We start from the raw sequence: 18,646 nt of genomic DNA on the forward strand, positions 1-18,646 counted from the left end.
CAATAAGGAGTAAACCAAGGGAAAAGTACACATATCATAAGCTGCCCAAATTGAAACTTCGAGATCCACCACTGTCATATCTTACTCACGGAAGAAACTTGGTCTTTTCATCTCCATTTTTTGTTCAGCTTATTCATAGTTATAGCCACTGTCACATATATTTTGTCAAATAAATAGTCGATCAATTGGAAATAAGTATTCCTCCAAGTCCTACGGAATAATAGACTACCACACACAATCCAAAATCCGAAGACAAATCCAAGTCCCATGCCAAGGTACAATCATATCATCTCAGATCCATTCGCGTAGTTTGAAGTAGTAGTAGGGGCTGCTTGATCTCCAGAACAGTTCTTGCCACTTGGTGGTCCACAGAGATAAGCATTCCCTTTATATATTGACGGATCATTAGGAGTGTCCAATTGATTCCCAGAAGGAATCCTTCCTGATAAATTGTTATAAGGTAAATTCAAATGATCCAAAAATGTTAATTTTGATATGCTTTGCGGTATACCACCTGAGAGCTCATTTGATAAAAGATCGAGATATTCTAAAGATAATATGTCGAATATTTTTTCTGGGATCCTTCCAATTAAATGATTCCTGGACAAGTTTAAACTGTTTAACTGCCGAAGAGCTCCTATTTCTTCTGAAATTACCCCACTCAAATTATTCCCGGAAAGATCCATTGCCCTGACTAAATAGAGGATTTCAATATATTTATATTATTTTCCTTGCGTTACCAGAAGCAGTTTATTTTTGTAGGTGAATATATTAATATCAAAAAACCCCACCCAATTCTCATTCTGTACTGAAGAAGAGGTCATCATCCCAGTGAAATTACTAAAAGAACGTGGTGTTGACCCCGACAACTTATTATCTGAAAGATCCAAGACTTGGAGGACAGTAAGTTGTGCAAGCTGTGGAGGAATGTTGCCGTCAAACAAATTTGAGCGAAGCTGAAGATATTTTAAATTCTGCAGCTTTTCTCCTATCCATATCTGTATGTTTCATGAGAAGTTGTTGTTGCCAAGGCCGAGAAGAAATAAATTCTTACAATGTTGCAACTCCGAGGGAAGCTCTCCATAAAAGTTGTTGTTGCTAAGGTCCAAAACTTGGAGTAAAGTAAGTGAACCAACGGAAGGTCGAATTTCTCCGGTGATATTATTATTTGAAAAGTTGATAATTTGCAGCCATGAAGCCTGTTGCCAGCACTGTGGGAGTTCCCCTGATAAGTTATTCCCTGATAAATCTAGGTCCTCCGGAGATGCAAGTTCACATATAGAAGATGGGATGCTGCCATTGATCAAATTATTTGAGAGCAACAAATACAATATTGATGTCTACAATAACTTTGGTAGAGGTCCGGATATAGAATTGTTGGAGAGATCCAACAACTCGAGTTTACCTGGTAACGAGGGTAATGGACCTTCCAAATTGTTAAATTTTAAATCTAGACTAAAAATACTTATGGATTTCAAATATGCTGGCAATCTCCCTGTAATGTTATTGTAAGAGAGATCTAACAACAATAAAGGTAAACTCCATAACCAATCTGGCAAAGTGCCTGTGATGCTTGTGTTGCGTAGATCTACAACATTTATTTGTCTCTGCCCTCTAAGCTATGCTGGAAATTGAGGTCCCACTCGACATGAGCCTAAAGCAAGGGTGCTAAGTTGAAATGGAGGAATCCAACTACGGCCCACCTATTAGGAAATTGGAGGATAACAGAAAGTCATTCAATTTTGTCAAGTTGGCAAAATGAGCTTCATAAATGACACCATGCAAAGAATTATAAGAAAGATCCAAGAAATTAAGATTGTGAAGATTCCCAATCCCGAGAGGCACTGTCCCAACGAGGGAATTATTACTGAGGTCAAGATGTTTTAGATCCGGCATCTGCTGTAGCCAGTTCGATAAATTCCCTTGAAGATTGTTACTTGACAAAATGATCTCCTCCGTATCATTCCATTTGCAACCCAACTTACTCACCAACTCTCGGATATCTCCACCGATGCCAAGATAGCTCAAGTTTATACTTCTCAAGTTACATAGTTGTCCAATTGATCTAGATAAAGGACCATCCAAATTATTGTATCCTAAGTTTAGGTAAGTGAGAGAAGTCAATTTAGCAAGATCATCAGGGACCTTCCCGTGAAGTTGACAGTATTCAAGATTGAGATATGAGAGGGTGGTAAGATTCCATAACCAACTCGGTAAGGTAGTATTGAACTGGCTATTAAATGAAAGATCAAGTGTTGTTAGACCTGTGAAGTTTACATAAGACAGATGGTTTGGGATACTAGGAAGACTAGAAGATGACATAAGCAACACTCTTATGGATTGTAACCTGTTAACTATGTGCAGCCAATTTACAACATTTGTTATGTTTATTCTTCCCAAATCAAGATATTTGATAGAAGCTAACTGAGAAAGCCACTCAAGGTTGTCAGCATTAGGCGTCCTAGTATCATTGAATGCATAGTTTAAACTAAGATGCCGTAAGCTAGAAAGATTCCCAAGTTGAGGAGGTATTGTTCCAATGAAGTATGACCAAGAGAGATCAAGGGAGCGGAGTTTAGAGATTTCCGAGCTGATGAGGTATTTTACTCCAAAATTAGAATATGATAGATTAAGATGCGTCGAATTGTTGAAAGAAGCAATGAATTTAGGGATGTTGATGCCAAAGAAATTGTTATTACTAAGATCAAGACGAGTCAAGTAATTTAAGGCAAGCAAAGATGGATTGATCTCACCGGACAGTGCATAATTAGAATAGTTAGTCCACTGCCACCGCGAATCCCAATAATATGGGTTGCGAAGGTTGAGCTCCAAAATATTGTGGGTGGTGGTATTATCACACACGACTCCCCTCCATCTACGGCAGTCTTGACCTTCATCCCAAGAAGACAAACTATGTTGGATGCCATCGAAGATGCCGGCTTTGAAGGTGAGAAGTGCGTCCCTTTCGTCCTCAATACATTAATGAAAATTTCTATCTTTAATTTATATATTAAATTAAACTTAATTCAGGGCATTGTTCTGTCATTTTTTAGCAAATATGAGGCTCTATTTTTTAATAATGAAAAGAGATGACTTTAATATAGTTAAGATGTAGAATATCATATTTAATAATACACGAATAGAAGTAGATCCTTTGAGAGTTTCGGGGTTAAGAACTCGGTGGTCGTCACTTATTGTTGTTTGCCAAGTACCTTAAAAAAAAAGGTAGGTTGGAACGCCAAAATGACATTTTTGCCAACAAAAAGAACACCAGGAAACCATGAGGATACATTGATAGAAATAAAAATATAAAGCTTAATGGTAGGAGTCATAAACCAAAAGTAATTACTTACTAATATTGCATAATAAGAGCTATTACATTCTTTTAGAACATAGGATAGTACTGTTCAAATGCTACCGGCTTTGAAATTAAACATTGTGACAATAAGGAGTAAACCAAGGCAAAAGTAGACATTACAAAGAACTTCCAAATTGAGAATTAGAGAGGTATTCCAGTTTCATATCTTACTCGTAGAAACACTTGGTCTTTCATCCATATTTATTTCTCAACCTATTCATACTCACTGCCACTGCCACATATATGTTGTCAAAGAAATTGTCAATCATCCGGAAATAAGCATACCTCCAAATCCCATGGAACAACAAAACAGCATACACACCCCAAAATCCAACTCCCATTCCAAGATATGACCAACATATTGACGTCTCTGATCCATTAGCATAGTTTGACGTACTGTTAGGAGCCGCAGTATCTCCAGAGCAATTCTTGCTAGTTGGTGGCCCACAAAGATAAGCATTGCCGATATAGATTGATGGGTCATTAAGAGTCTCCAATTGACTCCCGGATGGAATCCTTCCAGACAAGTTGTTATAAGATAAATTCAGGTGATTCAAAAATGTTAATTTTGATATGCTTTGCGGTATAGCACCTGAAAGGTTATTTGATGAAAGATCAAGAGATTCCAAATATAGTATGTCGAATATCTGTCCTGGGATTCTTCCAGTTAAATGATTCCCGGACAAGTTTAAATTTCTCAAATGCCGAAGAGCTCCTATTTCTTCAGGAATTACCCCACTCAAATTATTCCCTGAAAGATCCATTGTCCTGACTAAATAGAGGATTTCAGAGTATTCAGATACTTTTCCTTGCATTACAAGAAGCAGATTATCTCTATAGATGAAAGAACCCATAGAATAGTCATCACTATCTCTATCGATGAAAGTATCATACCCAATAGAAATTTCATTATTGCCATCCCATACTGAAGAAGAGATCATCCCAGTGAAATTACCAAAAGAACGTGGTATTGATCCCGACAACTTGTTATATGAAAGATCCAAGACTTGGAGGGCAGTAAGTTGTGCAAGCTGTGGTGGAATGCTGCCATCAAACATATTTGAGCGAAGTTGAAGATATACTAAATTCAACAACTTTTCTCCTATCCACATCGGTATCTTTCCCGAGAAGTGGTTGTTGCCAACGTTAAGAAGAACTAAATTCTTACAATGTTGCAACTCCGAGGGAAGCTCCCCATAAAAGTTGTTGTTGCTAAGGTCTAATGATAGGAGTGAAGTAAATGAACCAACGGAAGGTGGAATTTCTCCGGTGATATTATTATTTGAAAAGTTCATAATCTCCAGCAACGAACCCTGTTGCCAGCATCGTGGGAGTTCTCCTGACAAATGATTTGCTGATAAATCCAAGACCACCATCTGAGATGCAAGTTCACATATAGAAGATGGGATGCTGCCATTGATCAAATTATTTGAGAGCGACAAATAACATATGAATGATGGCAACAACTCCAGTAGAGGTCCGGATATAGAATTGTTGGAGAGATCGAGGAACACGAGTTCATCCGGTAATGGGGGCAATGGACCTTCCAAATTGTTAAATTTCAAATCTAGAACAAAAAATCTTGTGGATTTCAAATATCCTGGCAATGTGCCTGTGATGTTATTGTAAGACAGATCTAGCACTTGTATAGGTAAACTCCATAACCAATGTGGCAAAGTGCTTGTGATGCTTGTGTTGGATAGATATAGTTCATCAATTTGCCTTTGCCATCTGAGCCATGTTGGAAATTGAGGTCCCACTTGACAGGATTGTAGAGAAAGAATGCTAAGTTGAAATGGAGGAATCCAATTACGACCCACCGATATTATTAGGGAATTGGATGATAATTGCAAGTTGTTCAATTGCCTCAGGTTGGCAAAATGAGCTTCAGAAATGACACCATGCAAACAATTAGAAGAAAAATTCAAAAAATTTAGATTTTGAAGCTTTCCAATCCCAAGAGGCACTGTCCCAACGAGGGAATTATTATTGAGGTCAAGATGTTTTAGATTCATCATATGCTCTAGCTCGTTAGGTAAATTCCCTTGAAGATTGTTACTTGACAAAATGATCTCTTCTATGTTAAGTAGTTTTCCAATCGATCTAGGTAAAGGACCCTCCAAATTATTCTCCCTTAAGTTTAGGTAAATGAGGGAAGTCAAGTTACCTAGAGCATCAGGAATCTTCCCATGAAATTGAGAGTATGCAAGATTGAGATACGAGAGGTTGGTAAGATTCCACAACCAACTTGGTAAAGGACCCTCCAAATTATTATCTTTAAAATTTAGGTAGGTGAGAGAAGTCAATTTAGCAAGATCATTAGGGATCTTTCCGTGAAGTTGACAGCTTTCAAGATTGAGATATGAGAGGTTGGTAAGATTCCACAACCAACTCGGTAAGGTAGTATTCCACTGCCAATTGTTTGAAAGATCAAGGGTTGTTAGACTTGTGAAGTTTACATAAGATAGAGAGTTTGGAATACTAGGAAGGTTAGTAAATGACAAAAGTAACACTTTTATAGATTGTAGCCTGCTAATTATGTGCAGCCAATTTACAGCATTTGTTAGGTTTGTTCCTTCCAAATCAAGATACTTGAGAGAAGCTAATTGGGAAATCCACTCAAGGTTGTCATTATTAAGTGTACTAGTATCATTAAATGCCCAACTCAAACTAAGATACCGTAGGCTAGAAAGATTCCCAAGCTGAGGAGGTACTGTTCCAATAAAGGCTGACCGAGAGAGATCAAGGGAGTGGAGTTTAGAGAGATTTCCAAGCTGATGAGGTATTTTACCATCAAATTTAGAATATGATAAATTAAGATGCGTCAAATTGTTGAAAGAAGCAATGAATTCAGGGATGCTGATGCCAGAGAAATTGTTATTACTAAGATCAAGGCGAGTCAAGTGATTTAAGGCAAGCAAAGATGGATTGATCTCACCGGACAATGCATAATCAGTCCAGTTATCCCAATCTTGATATGGGTTGCGAAGGTTGAGCTCTAAAATATTGTGGGTGGTGGTATTATCACACACGACTCCCCTCCATCTACAACAGTCTTGACCTTCATCCCAAGAAGACAAGCTATGCCGGATGCCGTCGGAGATGCCGGCTTTGAAGGTGAGAAGTGCGTCCCTTTCGTCCTCAATGCAAGCATATGCTGGGAAAGTTTGGATTGCTATAATAGAGAGAATGAGAATGAAGTGAAGAAGATGCAAGTGATGCTGAGTCGCCATTGTATGTGAATTCAGTATTCAGTGTTTAATGGCTCCGAATTGCATTATTTTATAGGCAGTGGAGTTTTCGTCAAGCTCTTGACTTCCATAATAATGAAGACCATATTATACAAATCGACAGAGACATAGCTCTCTTGATTAGCAGTTATATGTCACGGATGTAGGAAACTCTCTTGACTTCCATAATAATGAAGACCAAATTATACAAATCGACAAAGACATAGCTCTCTTGATTAGTAGTTATATGTCACAGATGTAAGAAACTCTTCCTAACGTAGATAAATCATCCTATCCTTCTAACACTATCTCAACTTACTTATAGACTGCTTCTATGTAATTTCCACTATATATGTATAGTGATGTTTGAAAACTCAAAATTAAATCTCAACTATTGAAGTCTTCTTTATTAACTCACTACTATCCTATTATTCTAATTGGTCTGAAACATATATCCGATCACCTCACTGGATTAAATCAAGCACAATCATAACGTTAGATGTACGTCAAATAACGATCACAGATGCGGTTAAACTTAAGTATATAAAAGTCTCGTAGAATTAGCGTGAGTGCAACCGTGACCATTGGACGTCGGTCGTGGGCTAACGTGCCCGAACGGCTGGCACCTATAATTCAAATCCCTGCACTTGGGGAGAAGATGCATAGTTGCAGTAATCCAAGTGTTTATTTTTCTTGAAAATGAGAGGGAAAACTCTTGAATGGACATGAAGCTAGATTTTTCCAATGTTGACCAAGAGACTTGGAATTCTCACTTGAGGTGTTAACCATCATCAAATGTGGCTGGAGATTGGTAGTAAAATTGAGTCTGATTCGTATATTTATTAAAGTCTATATCACGTGTGAAAGCTGAATAATTTAGATAATTCTCAAATTATTATTATCGAATAAATCACTTTGGAGCGAAGAAGAAAGAACGAACGAACGAAAGAAAACGGTGGTGAAACACATCGTAAATAAAAAAGTAAAGTTTACAAATCAAACCTTTTGTTTTCTCTATTTTCTAAGTAACACCATGTTTTTGAAGATTTTATAATTTGACACTTTTTTTTCTATAATTTTTATATAACACTTAGAGATAATTTAAGGCAACCATAACCAAACAGAAGAGTACTAATAAAAGAATATTTTGGTAAATTACACTGACTATAAATTATTCTGTTTGAAAGAGGGTTTAGTTTGAAGAATGAGATTTTAAATTTGCGAGATAGGATTTAATTTTAGGAAAGAAGATCTAGATTTAATAAGGTAAGAGTTAGTTTTACGAATGTGATTTAGATTTAGTAGGGTACGGTTTAATTTTGGAGAAAAGAATTTAGATTTAGTGAGGTGAGTATAGTTTCAAAAAGAGGATTAGGTTTAACGAGATATGATTTAATTTTGGGAAGATGATTTTAATTTGGCTAGTGTAGGTTAGATCAAAACTATTTTAAGAGTATTTTAGTAATTGATTAGTAGTCATATAAATTATATAATAAGATTAATGTCAGATTATAAAATTCTAATATACAGGTGTTAATCAAAAATAGAGAAAAAATATTTATTAAATTTCAAATCTAGAGCAAAAATATTTATGGATTTCAAATATACCGCTAATCTCCCTGTAATGTTATTGTAAGAGAGATCTAAAAACCATAAAGGTAAACTCCATAACCAATGTGGCAAAATTCCTGTGATGCTTGTGTTGCATAGATCTACTTCATTTATTTGCCTTTGCCATCTGAGCCACGCTGGAAATTGAGGTCCCACTTGACATGAGCCTAAAGCAAGGGCGGTAAGTTGAAATGGAGGAATCCAATTATGGCCCACTGATATTATTAGGGAATTGGAGGATAATAGAAAATCATTCAATTTTGTCAGGTTGGCAAAATGAGCTTCAGAAATGACACCACGCAAAGAATTATAAAAAAGATCTAAGAAATTAAGATTGTGAAGATTCCCAATCCCAAGAGACACTGTCCCAACGAGGGAATTATTATAGAGGTCAAGATGTTTTAGATTTGTCATCTGCTGTAGCCAGTTCGATAAATTCCCTTGAAGATTGTTACTTGACAAAATGATCTCCTCCATTTCGTTCCATTTGCAACCCAACATACCCACCAACTCATAGATATCTCCACCGATGCCAAGATAGCTTAAGTCTATACTTCTCAAGTTACATAATTGTCCAATCGATCTAGGTAAAGGACCCTCCAAATTATTGTATCCTAAGTTTAGATAAACAAGGGAATTTAAGTTACCTAGAGCATCAGAAATCTTCCCGTGAAATTGACAAAATTAAAGATTGAGATATAAGAGGTTGGTAAGATTTCACAACCAACTTGGTAAAGGACCCTCCAACGTGGTGATGAATAGTTTGGTCGGGCCGATTAACCTTAGATCGAGCAGTTAGCACGTTTTGAGGTGAACACACATAAGATTAAATTTATTTTAATTTTGGTTTATTGCTATATCATATATGCGTGTAGGTTTATATAAGTTGTTTTTATTCTTTTTTCCTTTTTTTTATTTCCTTTTCATTATAAGAGAGGTGGAAGCAGAACAAATTGGTGGACATTATAACACTAGTTATAAGTTCCAAAGTGTCTTCTATCAAAGAACATTGAAAATTTAATGGTGCCGGGGTTAAACTCGGAAATACAGGTAGTGATCAACATGGTATAAGATATTTATGAGTATTTTGATATTGGTAGAATTAATTCAAAATTCTAAATAAATAGCTTAGAGACGCTAAGAAAACTCTGCAAACCTGCAAAAATTAAAAAAAATAACAATTGAAAAATAGAAAATATTAGATACAAACAAATTAGAAAGAGAACGATTAGATTAAAATAGATTTGTCCTAAACTACTAGCTTTGAGATTGACGATCAGTTAATGCTCACCAAACTAGTTTAAAGTTAAGCCTCAATCACATCCAAATAGGGTCAAAAGTATCTGAGAATAGATGCCTGCTTCTGGACAAGCAAAGAACACATCAAGACTCTAAATTAGTATCAATTTCCTAATCAGGGAAAGATCATTACTTGCAATAGAAAAATATACATTCTCGGTTGGACTTTAGTTCGGCTCATGCACCCTATTAGCAATATATCAAATTAGAAAGAGAGAAGAGAACATCTGGGCGACATAGCAATCACAAGATGGCATCAGATACAAATGCTACTATTTTGATTTCTTCAGGTAAACATCAAGCACATGGAATCCACATGAACGTTTTATCACTGATTGCTGGCAATCCTAATGCATATGGATCAATACAAAAAATTGTATCCTAAAGTAAGAATATCTTTCTAACCTGGAAAGCATCACTTGTCAAGCATAGATAATAACCTTGGCACAGTTAGCATGCTCAGTTGACTAGATTTTCCATTCTTCATCTTTTGTACATTATATTTTGCGCACACCATATACAACAAATCTCTCCCATTTACAAGCCGAGCTTTTTTCTTCTTTTTTGGATGGGGTGCGCGGGGGGGCGGGGCTTGAAGGCATCCTCACATCATAGGGAAAACTCTAAGCTCTTGATCCTTCTCCATTTCCTCCTGCAACTAGTGATGGACACCATATTCATTCCATGATGAATTCGGTGGAGGGAGCTGATAGTCATCAGGTTTAAGAGCCAATGCAAAATCTGGTAATGCTGGTGCCATCTCAAGGACCCTGCATATCCCACAAAAGAAACAAATTTATCATAGGCTTGATAAAGGAAATGCATATTTGCGAGTAATTTTTTTTCAAAAGGTTCAAAAGTCAAAGTTAACAGAAAAGAAGAGAAAGGAAGAGCATCAAAATTATTCTAGTATGTGAACAAATTATTCTAGTAGATTGCACTTATTCATGATATCATGTTAACTAAAGAATAATTTTAGTATGTGTACAAACTATAAAGACCATCAGGGGACCCAATTCAAATAATTACGAGATATTTGACAAGAGTAAAATCATTCGGGATGGATTTACCTTTCTTGACTGTAGAGGTCACTATTAATAGGAATCATGCTGGAGGAATCCTTGTGGATCTTCTCTGAAAGATGCTTCATATATCCCCAGCCATTAGGATTCCTGTAAAGCAATTAATATTTAATTATTTACTGTCTATGAGTTAATGACCTTGATAGCTCATAGCATCAATGAAATAAAGCAAAGCATTCACTAATCAGTTCAGAGTCAGAAGCAAGCAGCAGCAGAATAAAAGAGAAGACAAGTGAAAAGGACAAAGACATGAGGAAACAAAGTGTGCATAATAAGTTGTTCAGAATAAAAGTCAGTGACTCCCTAAAATAAGGCTATACCATAATGATGCAGAAGAAAACCTAGATAACTATTTATCACAGATAAAAATACTACAGAAAAGAAAAATCTATCTGTCCACGACAAGTAAAGAGGACATGACCTTTACCTTGACACAGGAGCCATAGCATTGAAGGTCTCGTTGGCTCTTTTGCTTTCCATGAGGAACTGTTTTGCAGCTTGCAAAGCAGCAACAGCCATCTGATGGGATTTCTCTGTGTTTCCTTCATCAAGGATGAGTCCATGGTAATAATATGCAGCAGCCTGATGGTCATGAGAAAATTACTAGGATAACTCATATATATGTTTCTCTTCCAACACAAAGTAGGAAAAATTATATTTAATGCATACCCTACATTTTTTTTATCTATTTAGTTTGAACCCTACATTCAATTTATTCACCAAAAAACACCCTGATGTTAGTTAATCAAACAAAAAGTAACCATAGTCCCTGGTTCAGTTAACCACACAAACAAAGTTACAACCCTCAATCTGTTTGACTAAAAACCATTAATGACAAAGAGGGAAGAAGACAAAAAGAAGGATATGGTGGGTGCTAAGAGGGAAGAAGAAGACCATCAGGGACAATAGGTTTTTGCTAGAGAATGTAGGCATAGGGCTATGGGAAGAAGGGAAACAATAAGGGTATTTTAGATTCATAGCTGTTAAGGGTTATTGGGTTAAAGTTAACTTAGGGGTGTTTTTGGTGAATAAATTAAAAATGTAGGGTTTGAACTAAATAGGTCAAAATGTAGGATATAAACTATAATAACTGCATAACGTATGGTCTTAAATACAATTTTCCCAAAAAGATACAGAGTACAAACGTACTGGAACTTGAAAAAATGCATTCAGATAAAATAATACTGTCTAGAAATAGACAAAGGAAAGCATAAAAGAATACTAGTTTATGGTGTCTATGTAAATTGACCTTGGGGCAGGGTTGGGCTAATGATGGTTGGTAAGAAAGAAGAAAGAGGGATAGGTCGGAATCAGATGACTTTTAAAGGAACTTATGGCTATCTCCTACATACTTCTCCGTGTCAATAACTTTTGAGCCAAAGTCGACACACCAGTCTTAGCATGTGACAATGTGCAAGCGCTATCTTGTGGCGGATGAAAATTTTCAGGCTAAGTAGGCTTACTAAGACAATTCAGTGAAGCTAGCAGCACTTCTAAGTGATAGAAAGCTTCATTCATTTTCAGAAAAGAAGACAAATAGTTAACATACTTTCGCTTCAACATATTTCCATTTAACAAAGAGTCGATGCTTCTCAACCCAACCATCTGTGATAGAAACCTTTGCAATGCTATCCATAGCCTGTAATGACAAAATCCATCTAGTTATATCACTGCCATGAAATCTCGGGTAGGGTAATAAATGTTTCAATACCTGCTGCCAGCACTCAACCATTTCGCATGCTAACCTCCGTTTCACTGCCAGTGTGGCCTTGGGACTATCAATTGCTATCCCAAGTTGGATATCACTACTCTATAAAATCATTTCCAAGAAAAGTAAGTAAAAGGCCAATGAGTTCTGAGAAACAATAGAAGCAAGCCTAGATTTCCTCTCTCAAAGTGTAATATAATGTCAATGTCCATGCTGAGAAATCTAACATAGATTCAACATGGAGAACTTCAAAATTGGATAAAATGCAGCAGTGTTAAATCGTAATTTGGGGATCAGGATACTACTACTTCATGTTCACCCTGGTTAACTTAGATCATCTACCAATACAAGGAAGAATGACAAACATCAACTTTGGGTACTTAGATCATCTATGTAAGTACTTATCTCACTATTCTCATCTTGGGGATCTACACTAAATTTTCAAGCATGTACTTTCTAAATTGCCCAACACTATGATTATCTATACCATCAAACATCTAACTACTGATCTTACTTCCTAGATTTGACACCACTTCCAAACTATATTGATGATGCCAGTTACACAGTTACTGTTCAGAGACTAAGAAAGTTGAACTTCTACAAGCAACTAAGAAATCTTATTCTAATGCTTCCAGAAATTCACTGAAGCAGGTAAACAACATCAGTTTGGACATGGCTATCTAAAAGAGTGATGTGAAAGATATTCAAGAAAACATCTGGAAGTTTCATCTCAAGTAAAAAATACAAAAAGAAGTACATACCTGACCCAATGCTTGCATGCAGAAAGTCTGAAGGACTCCTTCAGATAGGTCAGTCGGAAGATCTTTCCTGCAAGTTATAGAAATAGTGAAAAATTGTCATGAGCAATCATGGATTTATATAACAAAATATCATAGAGAACATACTTATTTATAGATTATTAATTGAAGCACTTGGAAAATGAAATGTTCAAACAAGTAATTAGTAATGTGGCTAGCTGCAGTAAGGGACTTAAACACAAACTTGTGGTCAAACCTCTGTATAGGTGGGATCTGAGGAAGGACAACCCGAATGGCACAATTCAAATATCCTGCTGCCTTCAAGAAATTGTCAATAGAGCCCTGTCTGCTCTCTGAAACAAAATAATCAACGATTTGACATGTTGCACTCATTAAATTTATATAAGGTCATTAGGCCAGAAGCAGAGACTAGATATGCATCCAGAAAACAGGAATCACATTATCTCAGTTAATAAACATAAAGGAATATAACTTTAAAAATTGATGGTTGGCCTAAGGAAGTGTTGGAAGTGTAGGTATGCTCATCCGGATTGACATTAAATGAAATATACAGCACATTACTAGTAATTTTGACGACGTCAGTGGAGTATCTAATGCTTACTAAGATAACAGAAGCCACAAATTCCAAATTGCTAGAAGCAGCATATACGTTAAGGGAAATTTTTCTATGATATAAGACACTTCGGATAAGCTGGCACTGAGATCAAGACGACATTATCAAACTTCTGATTAGATATGCCAATTAACTGAATGAGAACATGGGTAGACATTATTACAAATTGAAACTACATGAAGAAAGTGAATATGGAGAAATATGAGAAGGCTATATCAATGCACCCACCGTTAGATACATCTCGCGGATATCCATCAGTAGATCTTGTAGGAGGAAGGAGCAATAAATTGGCTTCTGATAAACATAGCATAGCCATGACATGCAGAACTGACAGTACCTCGTACCAAGCATTTGCCATTGCAGTCTCCTGCAGACATATAAGTATCAACAACCAAGCCTATTATTTCCAGTCCAAAAGGGGACACCACAATTCCATTAAAAAAGAGGGCATACCTCGGAATAATCTTCTTGGTTAGCCCACACAAATTGTACCTTGTGGTTCAAACCTGCAAATTATGGATTGGCATTTACCAACCATTAGAGCTGGTATAGAAAGGGGAACAGAGTAGTCCTGATATGATAAATGAAATGATTTAGAGGACACAATTACAATTTTCAAATAAATAATTAATAATTACCATCTTTTACCAATCCTAGTAGGAATGGCAAGTAGTCTTCCAGAGCCTGCAAAAGGTTGGACAATGTGGAACCTCCTGTAATTGTAAAAAATACTTCATTTTCTATATTCAGAAAAACGTGAGAAAGATAATCAAGAAATTAAGAATTTACGGACCATGTTGCATTGCCTTTTTGCGCTGAGGCCTTGTAACTGCCGGTGCCGCCTGCACAACCATGGCTACTACCCGAGTTCTAAGAGCTGCCAGGCTTTCTACTAAACTCTTTGGTATGCTATCACCCAATTGCTGATAGAAATCAACATTTCTGGGGATGCGTAAACCTGGAACAAACACAGCCAGTTCCCCAATTTTTCCAGGTCTTCTTCCATTTCCTCCTGCATCATTTAGTGTGGACACCAAGCATCCCATATCCTCAACTATTTCTGCCAAAATAGATCAGCTTATTAGATCAGTGGAACAACATTAGACATCCCTTGCAACTTAACAAGAACTGATAAGCATCATTGATGAATTCAAATTTCTATGAAGACCAACAACGACGCCAACAAAGAAGCCAACAGAAAACAGAAAATATGTGAGTCATCCAGAATACAAGAGTAGAGCAATAATTCCTCGATTACATTAAAAAGTTTCCCGGTTATGTAGCAGTTACATGGAGCACTCTGGTAAACGGAGATGAGATCTCATAGAACACGAAATACAGAGAAGAAAATGAAGGCACAGGCAATGAAAATTAAGACTAAAAAAGGTATGCATGGTAATTAGAGAGGGCAGCAATTGCCATCAAATTTCGAGAATATAACATACCACTGGCAAAGGAAACTTTTTTTTCCCAAACCTATAAGACGACTCATTCAGTATATGACTCTGATGCATGAAATTATAAGTATGCAATCGAAGGAGAAAGCTGACACATGGGATAATTAGCTTGTACTCAACCAAATATAAGAAAATGAGTATCACATCACAAAATATTGTCCAAGATATTCGACTCAGTCCAAACTCACAGAATATCGAAATTTCTTCTGTGAGACAACTGTTTGCTCGCCTTTTCTCCACCCACTAGAAGCTAATTTTGAACCGTCAAAGCTCTGCTTGATCTCTGCAACAGTGATTCAAACGTTAAAGACAAACCAACAGATAAATAGATATCTGCTTACTTTGATTGACGCCATAACTAACCAAAAAAAGAATACTTAAAAGGAAAGAATAACAAATACTTGGAGATAAGTACGCGACTGTGCTCGAGTGGAAGATTTCCAAACAAACTATTTTAAGCAATCATCCAACAAAATCGGAAACTATCGAAATGGAAACGAAACAAAGAGATCGGGATCAGGAGATTACGGAGTAATCGATCTCATCCCGGTTCCATTCACAAGAATAGATAAGCTCGCGACAGCGACGCGGCGCCATGGAATCCACTTCCCCACTTAGGGAACCCTAAATTCTCACTAAAAGCGGCGGCGCCCTAGATCTGGGGTTCTTCACGCAATTCTCGAAGAGGTCTCACAGGGGAAGTAGAGAGACGAGAGAGAGAGAGAGAGAGGCGGCGGCATAGTAATCGAACGGCGCTTCAACTCGCGGGGTTTTATAAAGAAAAGGAAATTACCATCGATATTAGTGTCTAAAATCGCAGTAATTTATTTTAGAATACTTCTTTTTTTATATCTAATAATTATTAGTCTAAACTATCACATGGATAGTTTAATAAAATATGTCTCAATCCACCCATCATAAGCATTTCGCTTGGATTTTATTAAACTAATGCCGCAGATGAGATTATATCTTTGTTTATCAAGAAAACAATTAAATGAATTAGTTGTGAGTCGTTTTATATTTTCCAATGCTTGCCAAAAATCTTAAGATATACAAAAAGATGGCCACCTACTAGATAGTGTGGGAAAGCAACGTAGCCTTGCGTGGAGGTAATCGCGTCTACGAATCCAAAACCCCTAAGGCTAAGGAGAAAGAGGGCGGCAGCTCCTTCACAGGTCACCGCCCGAGCTTCCTAGGGACTCCGCGTGGCCTACCGCTACAGGTCGCAGTGACTCGGATGTGACGTCACCGAGATGGCGTGGGGTCCACTGTCGCATCAGAAGCATTCCACCTCGTAGTCGTAGCCTCCAAGGGTAGTACATACGAATTCGAAAGCTTTAAACAAGTTATAGAAAGAGTAATTTACTTAGGTTTATAACACCATAATTTATTTCTAATGTGACAATTCATTTATAACATGAGATTAGGCCCAATTAGAGCCCAATAAATAAATGGGCCAAGAGCATCCATTTCGGTCCTGTAAACAAGAGTGGTGGGAATGAACGGTGTTGATCTTGGTAGAGAATGGACGGTCATAATCACTCGTGAAAGAGGAACAACCCCGCGCCACCTTAATTCGATTCGCCTCCCGCTCTCGCGCGTGAATGCAAATACCAAAAGAAATCTCGGCCGTCAATCTACTACGGCATCGACGGTCAGGAAGAAGAGGAAGCCTTCTCTTCGGATTGGCGCCTTGAAACTAAGTATTTCCCGCGAGTTCGAAATCCCCAATTCCCCCAAAATTATTCGCGCCAAATACGAAATAATTTGAGCCCCCTTCACTTCTTTTAAGCCGCACGATTAGCCTACAATAACGTCCGCTTCGTCTTCTCCACCTCTTGCTCTCTACTCGATCTCTACACTTTGGTGTGCAGCAATGGCGAAGTCGTCGACAAAGTCTAACCCTCCAAGGGCAAGGAAGAGGGTGGAGGCCGAGACAGGGACTCTGAAGCGAGCAAGAGATGGAAGCGCTTTTACAAGATGGTATCATCTTCTCTCTTTCTCTAATCTCCTTTTTCTAATAGGTTGTTATCGTAATGCTTACAACTTGTTTGTGGTATTGTCGCAGTGAAGCGTGTCATAAGGACGTCCCCGTGGTTCTCATCGACATGCACAGCTGTAGTCTTGATTCTAAGATCAGAATGAGTTTGGGTACTTTCTTCTGCTCAATCACCTATTTTCACTTTTTACACCTTAATCTCAAATGGCTTTCTTACGGATTATCTTTTACTCATGGGATCAGAGGCTCAGGTTGTGGAGAAGGACGTTGAGCTTAAGAAGCCAGCCAAGAAGTAAGCGATTTCTATTTTAGTTTATATAGATAGTTTGGTGTCTTCTCATGGCGGTTTCATATGACTGTTAGGAAGAGAGCGGCTTCTCCGTCTACCGACAGGAAGGAAAGGAAGGGGAAGAAAGAGAAGAAATCCAAAGACCCCAACATGCCCAAGCGCCCGCCCACTGCTTTCTTCATCTTCATGTATTGATTCCTACTCTTCTATCCGTTAATGTGTATATTATTATAATTTTCTACCATGAAGTTTTAAGTTTGTTTTAAATGTGATGGTACAGGGATGATTTCAGGAAGATATACAAAGAAGCAAATCCTGATTCAAAGAAAGTAGCTGCAGTAAGAGTCATCCCGTGAATTCTATCTTGTATTATAACTTTGATGGTATTAATTATCTAGAATGTGTCCTTATAATTATGTGTTATTTCTTTGGGTAAAGGCTGCTAAGGAAGGCGGAGAGAAGTGGAAATCCATGACAGAGGAGGTGGGTATATGTCTACAGTCCTTGTAATAATGCTATAATATATATATATCGATGTGCTAATTGGGTTTCATTTTTATGGTGATAGGAGAAGAAGCCTTACCTTGAGAAAGCTGCAGAGCGGAAAGCAGAGTATGATAAAGCAGTTGAGGAGCTTAATTCAGGAAATGGGGAGGAGGATGTATGTGAAAAACTGTTAAAAGCTGTAATGTTTTAATTATATTTAGCCTACTTTGTATTTATAGTCACTCACAGTAATTTTATCTCCATTTTGTAGGAAAATGAAGTGACTGAGGAGGAAGGTGAAGAGAAGGAAGAGACTGAGGAGGAAAGTGAAGAGAAAGAAGAGACTGAGGAGGAAGGTGCAGAGAAAGAAGGAGCTGATAAGGAAGAAGAGTGATGTGCCTCAAGATGTGATGATTTGTTTTGATAAGGAATTAGAGCAGTAATTCTGATTTCTATCTGTAAATTTTGAAGAACCAATTGCTCAACATGAGCTGAATCAATCTCCAAACTATGACATTTTATCCTTATAATATGGCACTCTTGTTAATGCCTTGTATTAAATTTGCTCTATGTGCATTTCTCAGTGCTTAACTATATGGCATTTCTCAGTTAAGCAGGGAACTTTTCTGATTTGCCATTTGTAAAATTTTGTTAGGTGGATAATGTAATGTGGCATCTAGTTCATACAATTTGATTTCTAAAAAGTGAATTGTTTTCTAATTGCAGTTACCTTGT

General features: G+C 37.2%; 3 protein-coding genes and 1 pseudogene across 4 annotated transcripts; 1 reads left to right on the forward strand and 3 right to left on the reverse strand.

The window, feature by feature from the left end:
- Nucleotides 1–281: 281 nt before the first annotated feature.
- Nucleotides 282–1,896, reverse strand: LOC140801100 (uncharacterized; annotated as a pseudogene).
- A 1,435-nt stretch (nt 1,897–3,331) lies between these two features.
- LOC140800691 (receptor-like protein EIX2) lies at nt 3,332–6,601 on the reverse strand. Its single transcript, XM_073155467.1, has one exon. The coding sequence runs from the start codon at nt 6,589–6,591 to the stop codon at nt 3,550–3,552; it is 3,042 nt and encodes a 1,013-aa protein (XP_073011568.1). The 5' UTR covers nt 6,592–6,601; the 3' UTR covers nt 3,332–3,549.
- Nucleotides 6,602–9,757: 3,156 nt separating this feature from the next.
- Nucleotides 9,758–15,973, reverse strand: LOC140800868 (uncharacterized). 2 transcript variants are annotated; one of them, XM_073155765.1, is made up of 13 exons: nt 15,666–15,973; nt 15,326–15,420; nt 14,474–14,740; nt 14,319–14,393; nt 14,134–14,186; nt 13,909–14,047; nt 13,303–13,399; nt 13,050–13,116; nt 12,292–12,390; nt 12,130–12,219; nt 11,008–11,162; nt 10,569–10,670; nt 9,758–10,268 (listed from the first exon to the last, which is right to left on the reverse strand). In XM_073155765.1, exons 3-13 carry the CDS (start codon nt 14,724–14,726, stop codon nt 10,157–10,159), a joined length of 1,242 nt encoding a protein of 413 aa, XP_073011866.1. In that variant the 5' UTR covers nt 14,727–14,740; nt 15,326–15,420; nt 15,666–15,973; the 3' UTR covers nt 9,758–10,156. The 2 variants fall into 2 exon arrangements, with proteins under 2 accessions (XP_073011866.1, XP_073011867.1); XM_073155766.1 differs by lacking the exons at nt 12,130–12,219; nt 12,292–12,390 and having other exon boundaries at nt 15,666–15,958.
- A 680-nt stretch (nt 15,974–16,653) lies between these two features.
- LOC140800978 (high mobility group B protein 7-like) lies at nt 16,654–18,600 on the forward strand. The gene is made up of 8 exons (XM_073155938.1): nt 16,654–17,120; nt 17,206–17,288; nt 17,380–17,428; nt 17,500–17,613; nt 17,706–17,763; nt 17,864–17,908; nt 17,994–18,086; nt 18,183–18,600. The coding sequence occupies exons 1-8, from the start codon at nt 17,014–17,016 to the stop codon at nt 18,303–18,305; spliced, it is 672 nt and encodes a 223-aa protein (XP_073012039.1). The 5' UTR covers nt 16,654–17,013; the 3' UTR covers nt 18,306–18,600.
- Nucleotides 18,601–18,646: the final 46 nt, after the last annotated feature.

This window comes from Typha latifolia, chromosome 14 (genome assembly GCF_019914945.1).
Source record: "Typha latifolia isolate L0001 chromosome 14, TyphaL0001v2, whole genome shotgun sequence".
Lineage (NCBI taxonomy): Eukaryota > Viridiplantae > Streptophyta > Magnoliopsida > Poales > Typhaceae > Typha > Typha latifolia.

What these genes read in the sequence shown, in the direction of transcription:
- LOC140800691 (XM_073155467.1), bottom strand. Translation starts at nt 6,591, where the DNA reads ATGGCGACTCAGCATCACTTGCATCTTCTTCACTTCATTCTCATTCTC.
- LOC140800978 (XM_073155938.1), top strand. Translation starts at nt 17,014, where the DNA reads ATGGCGAAGTCGTCGACAAAGTCTAACCCTCCAAGGGCAAGGAAGAGG. An exon ending in TAAGATCAGAATGAGTTTGG is followed by an intron (nt 17,289 to 17,379) that starts GTACTTTCTTCT and finishes TCATGGGATCAG; the next exon opens with AGGCTCAGGTTGTGGAGAAG. An exon ending in CTTAAGAAGCCAGCCAAGAA is followed by an intron (nt 17,429 to 17,499) that starts GTAAGCGATTTC and finishes TATGACTGTTAG; the next exon opens with GAAGAGAGCGGCTTCTCCGT.
- LOC140800868 (XM_073155765.1), bottom strand. Translation starts at nt 14,726, where the DNA reads ATGGGATGCTTGGTGTCCACACTAAATGATGCAGGAGGAAATGGAAGA. An exon ending in CAGATCCCACCTATACAGAG is followed by an intron (nt 13,117 to 13,302) that starts GTTTGACCACAA and finishes TATAACTTGCAG; the next exon opens with GAAAGATCTTCCGACTGACC. An exon ending in TGGTTGAGTGCTGGCAGCAG is followed by an intron (nt 12,220 to 12,291) that starts GTATTGAAACAT and finishes TTGTCATTACAG; the next exon opens with GCTATGGATAGCATTGCAAA.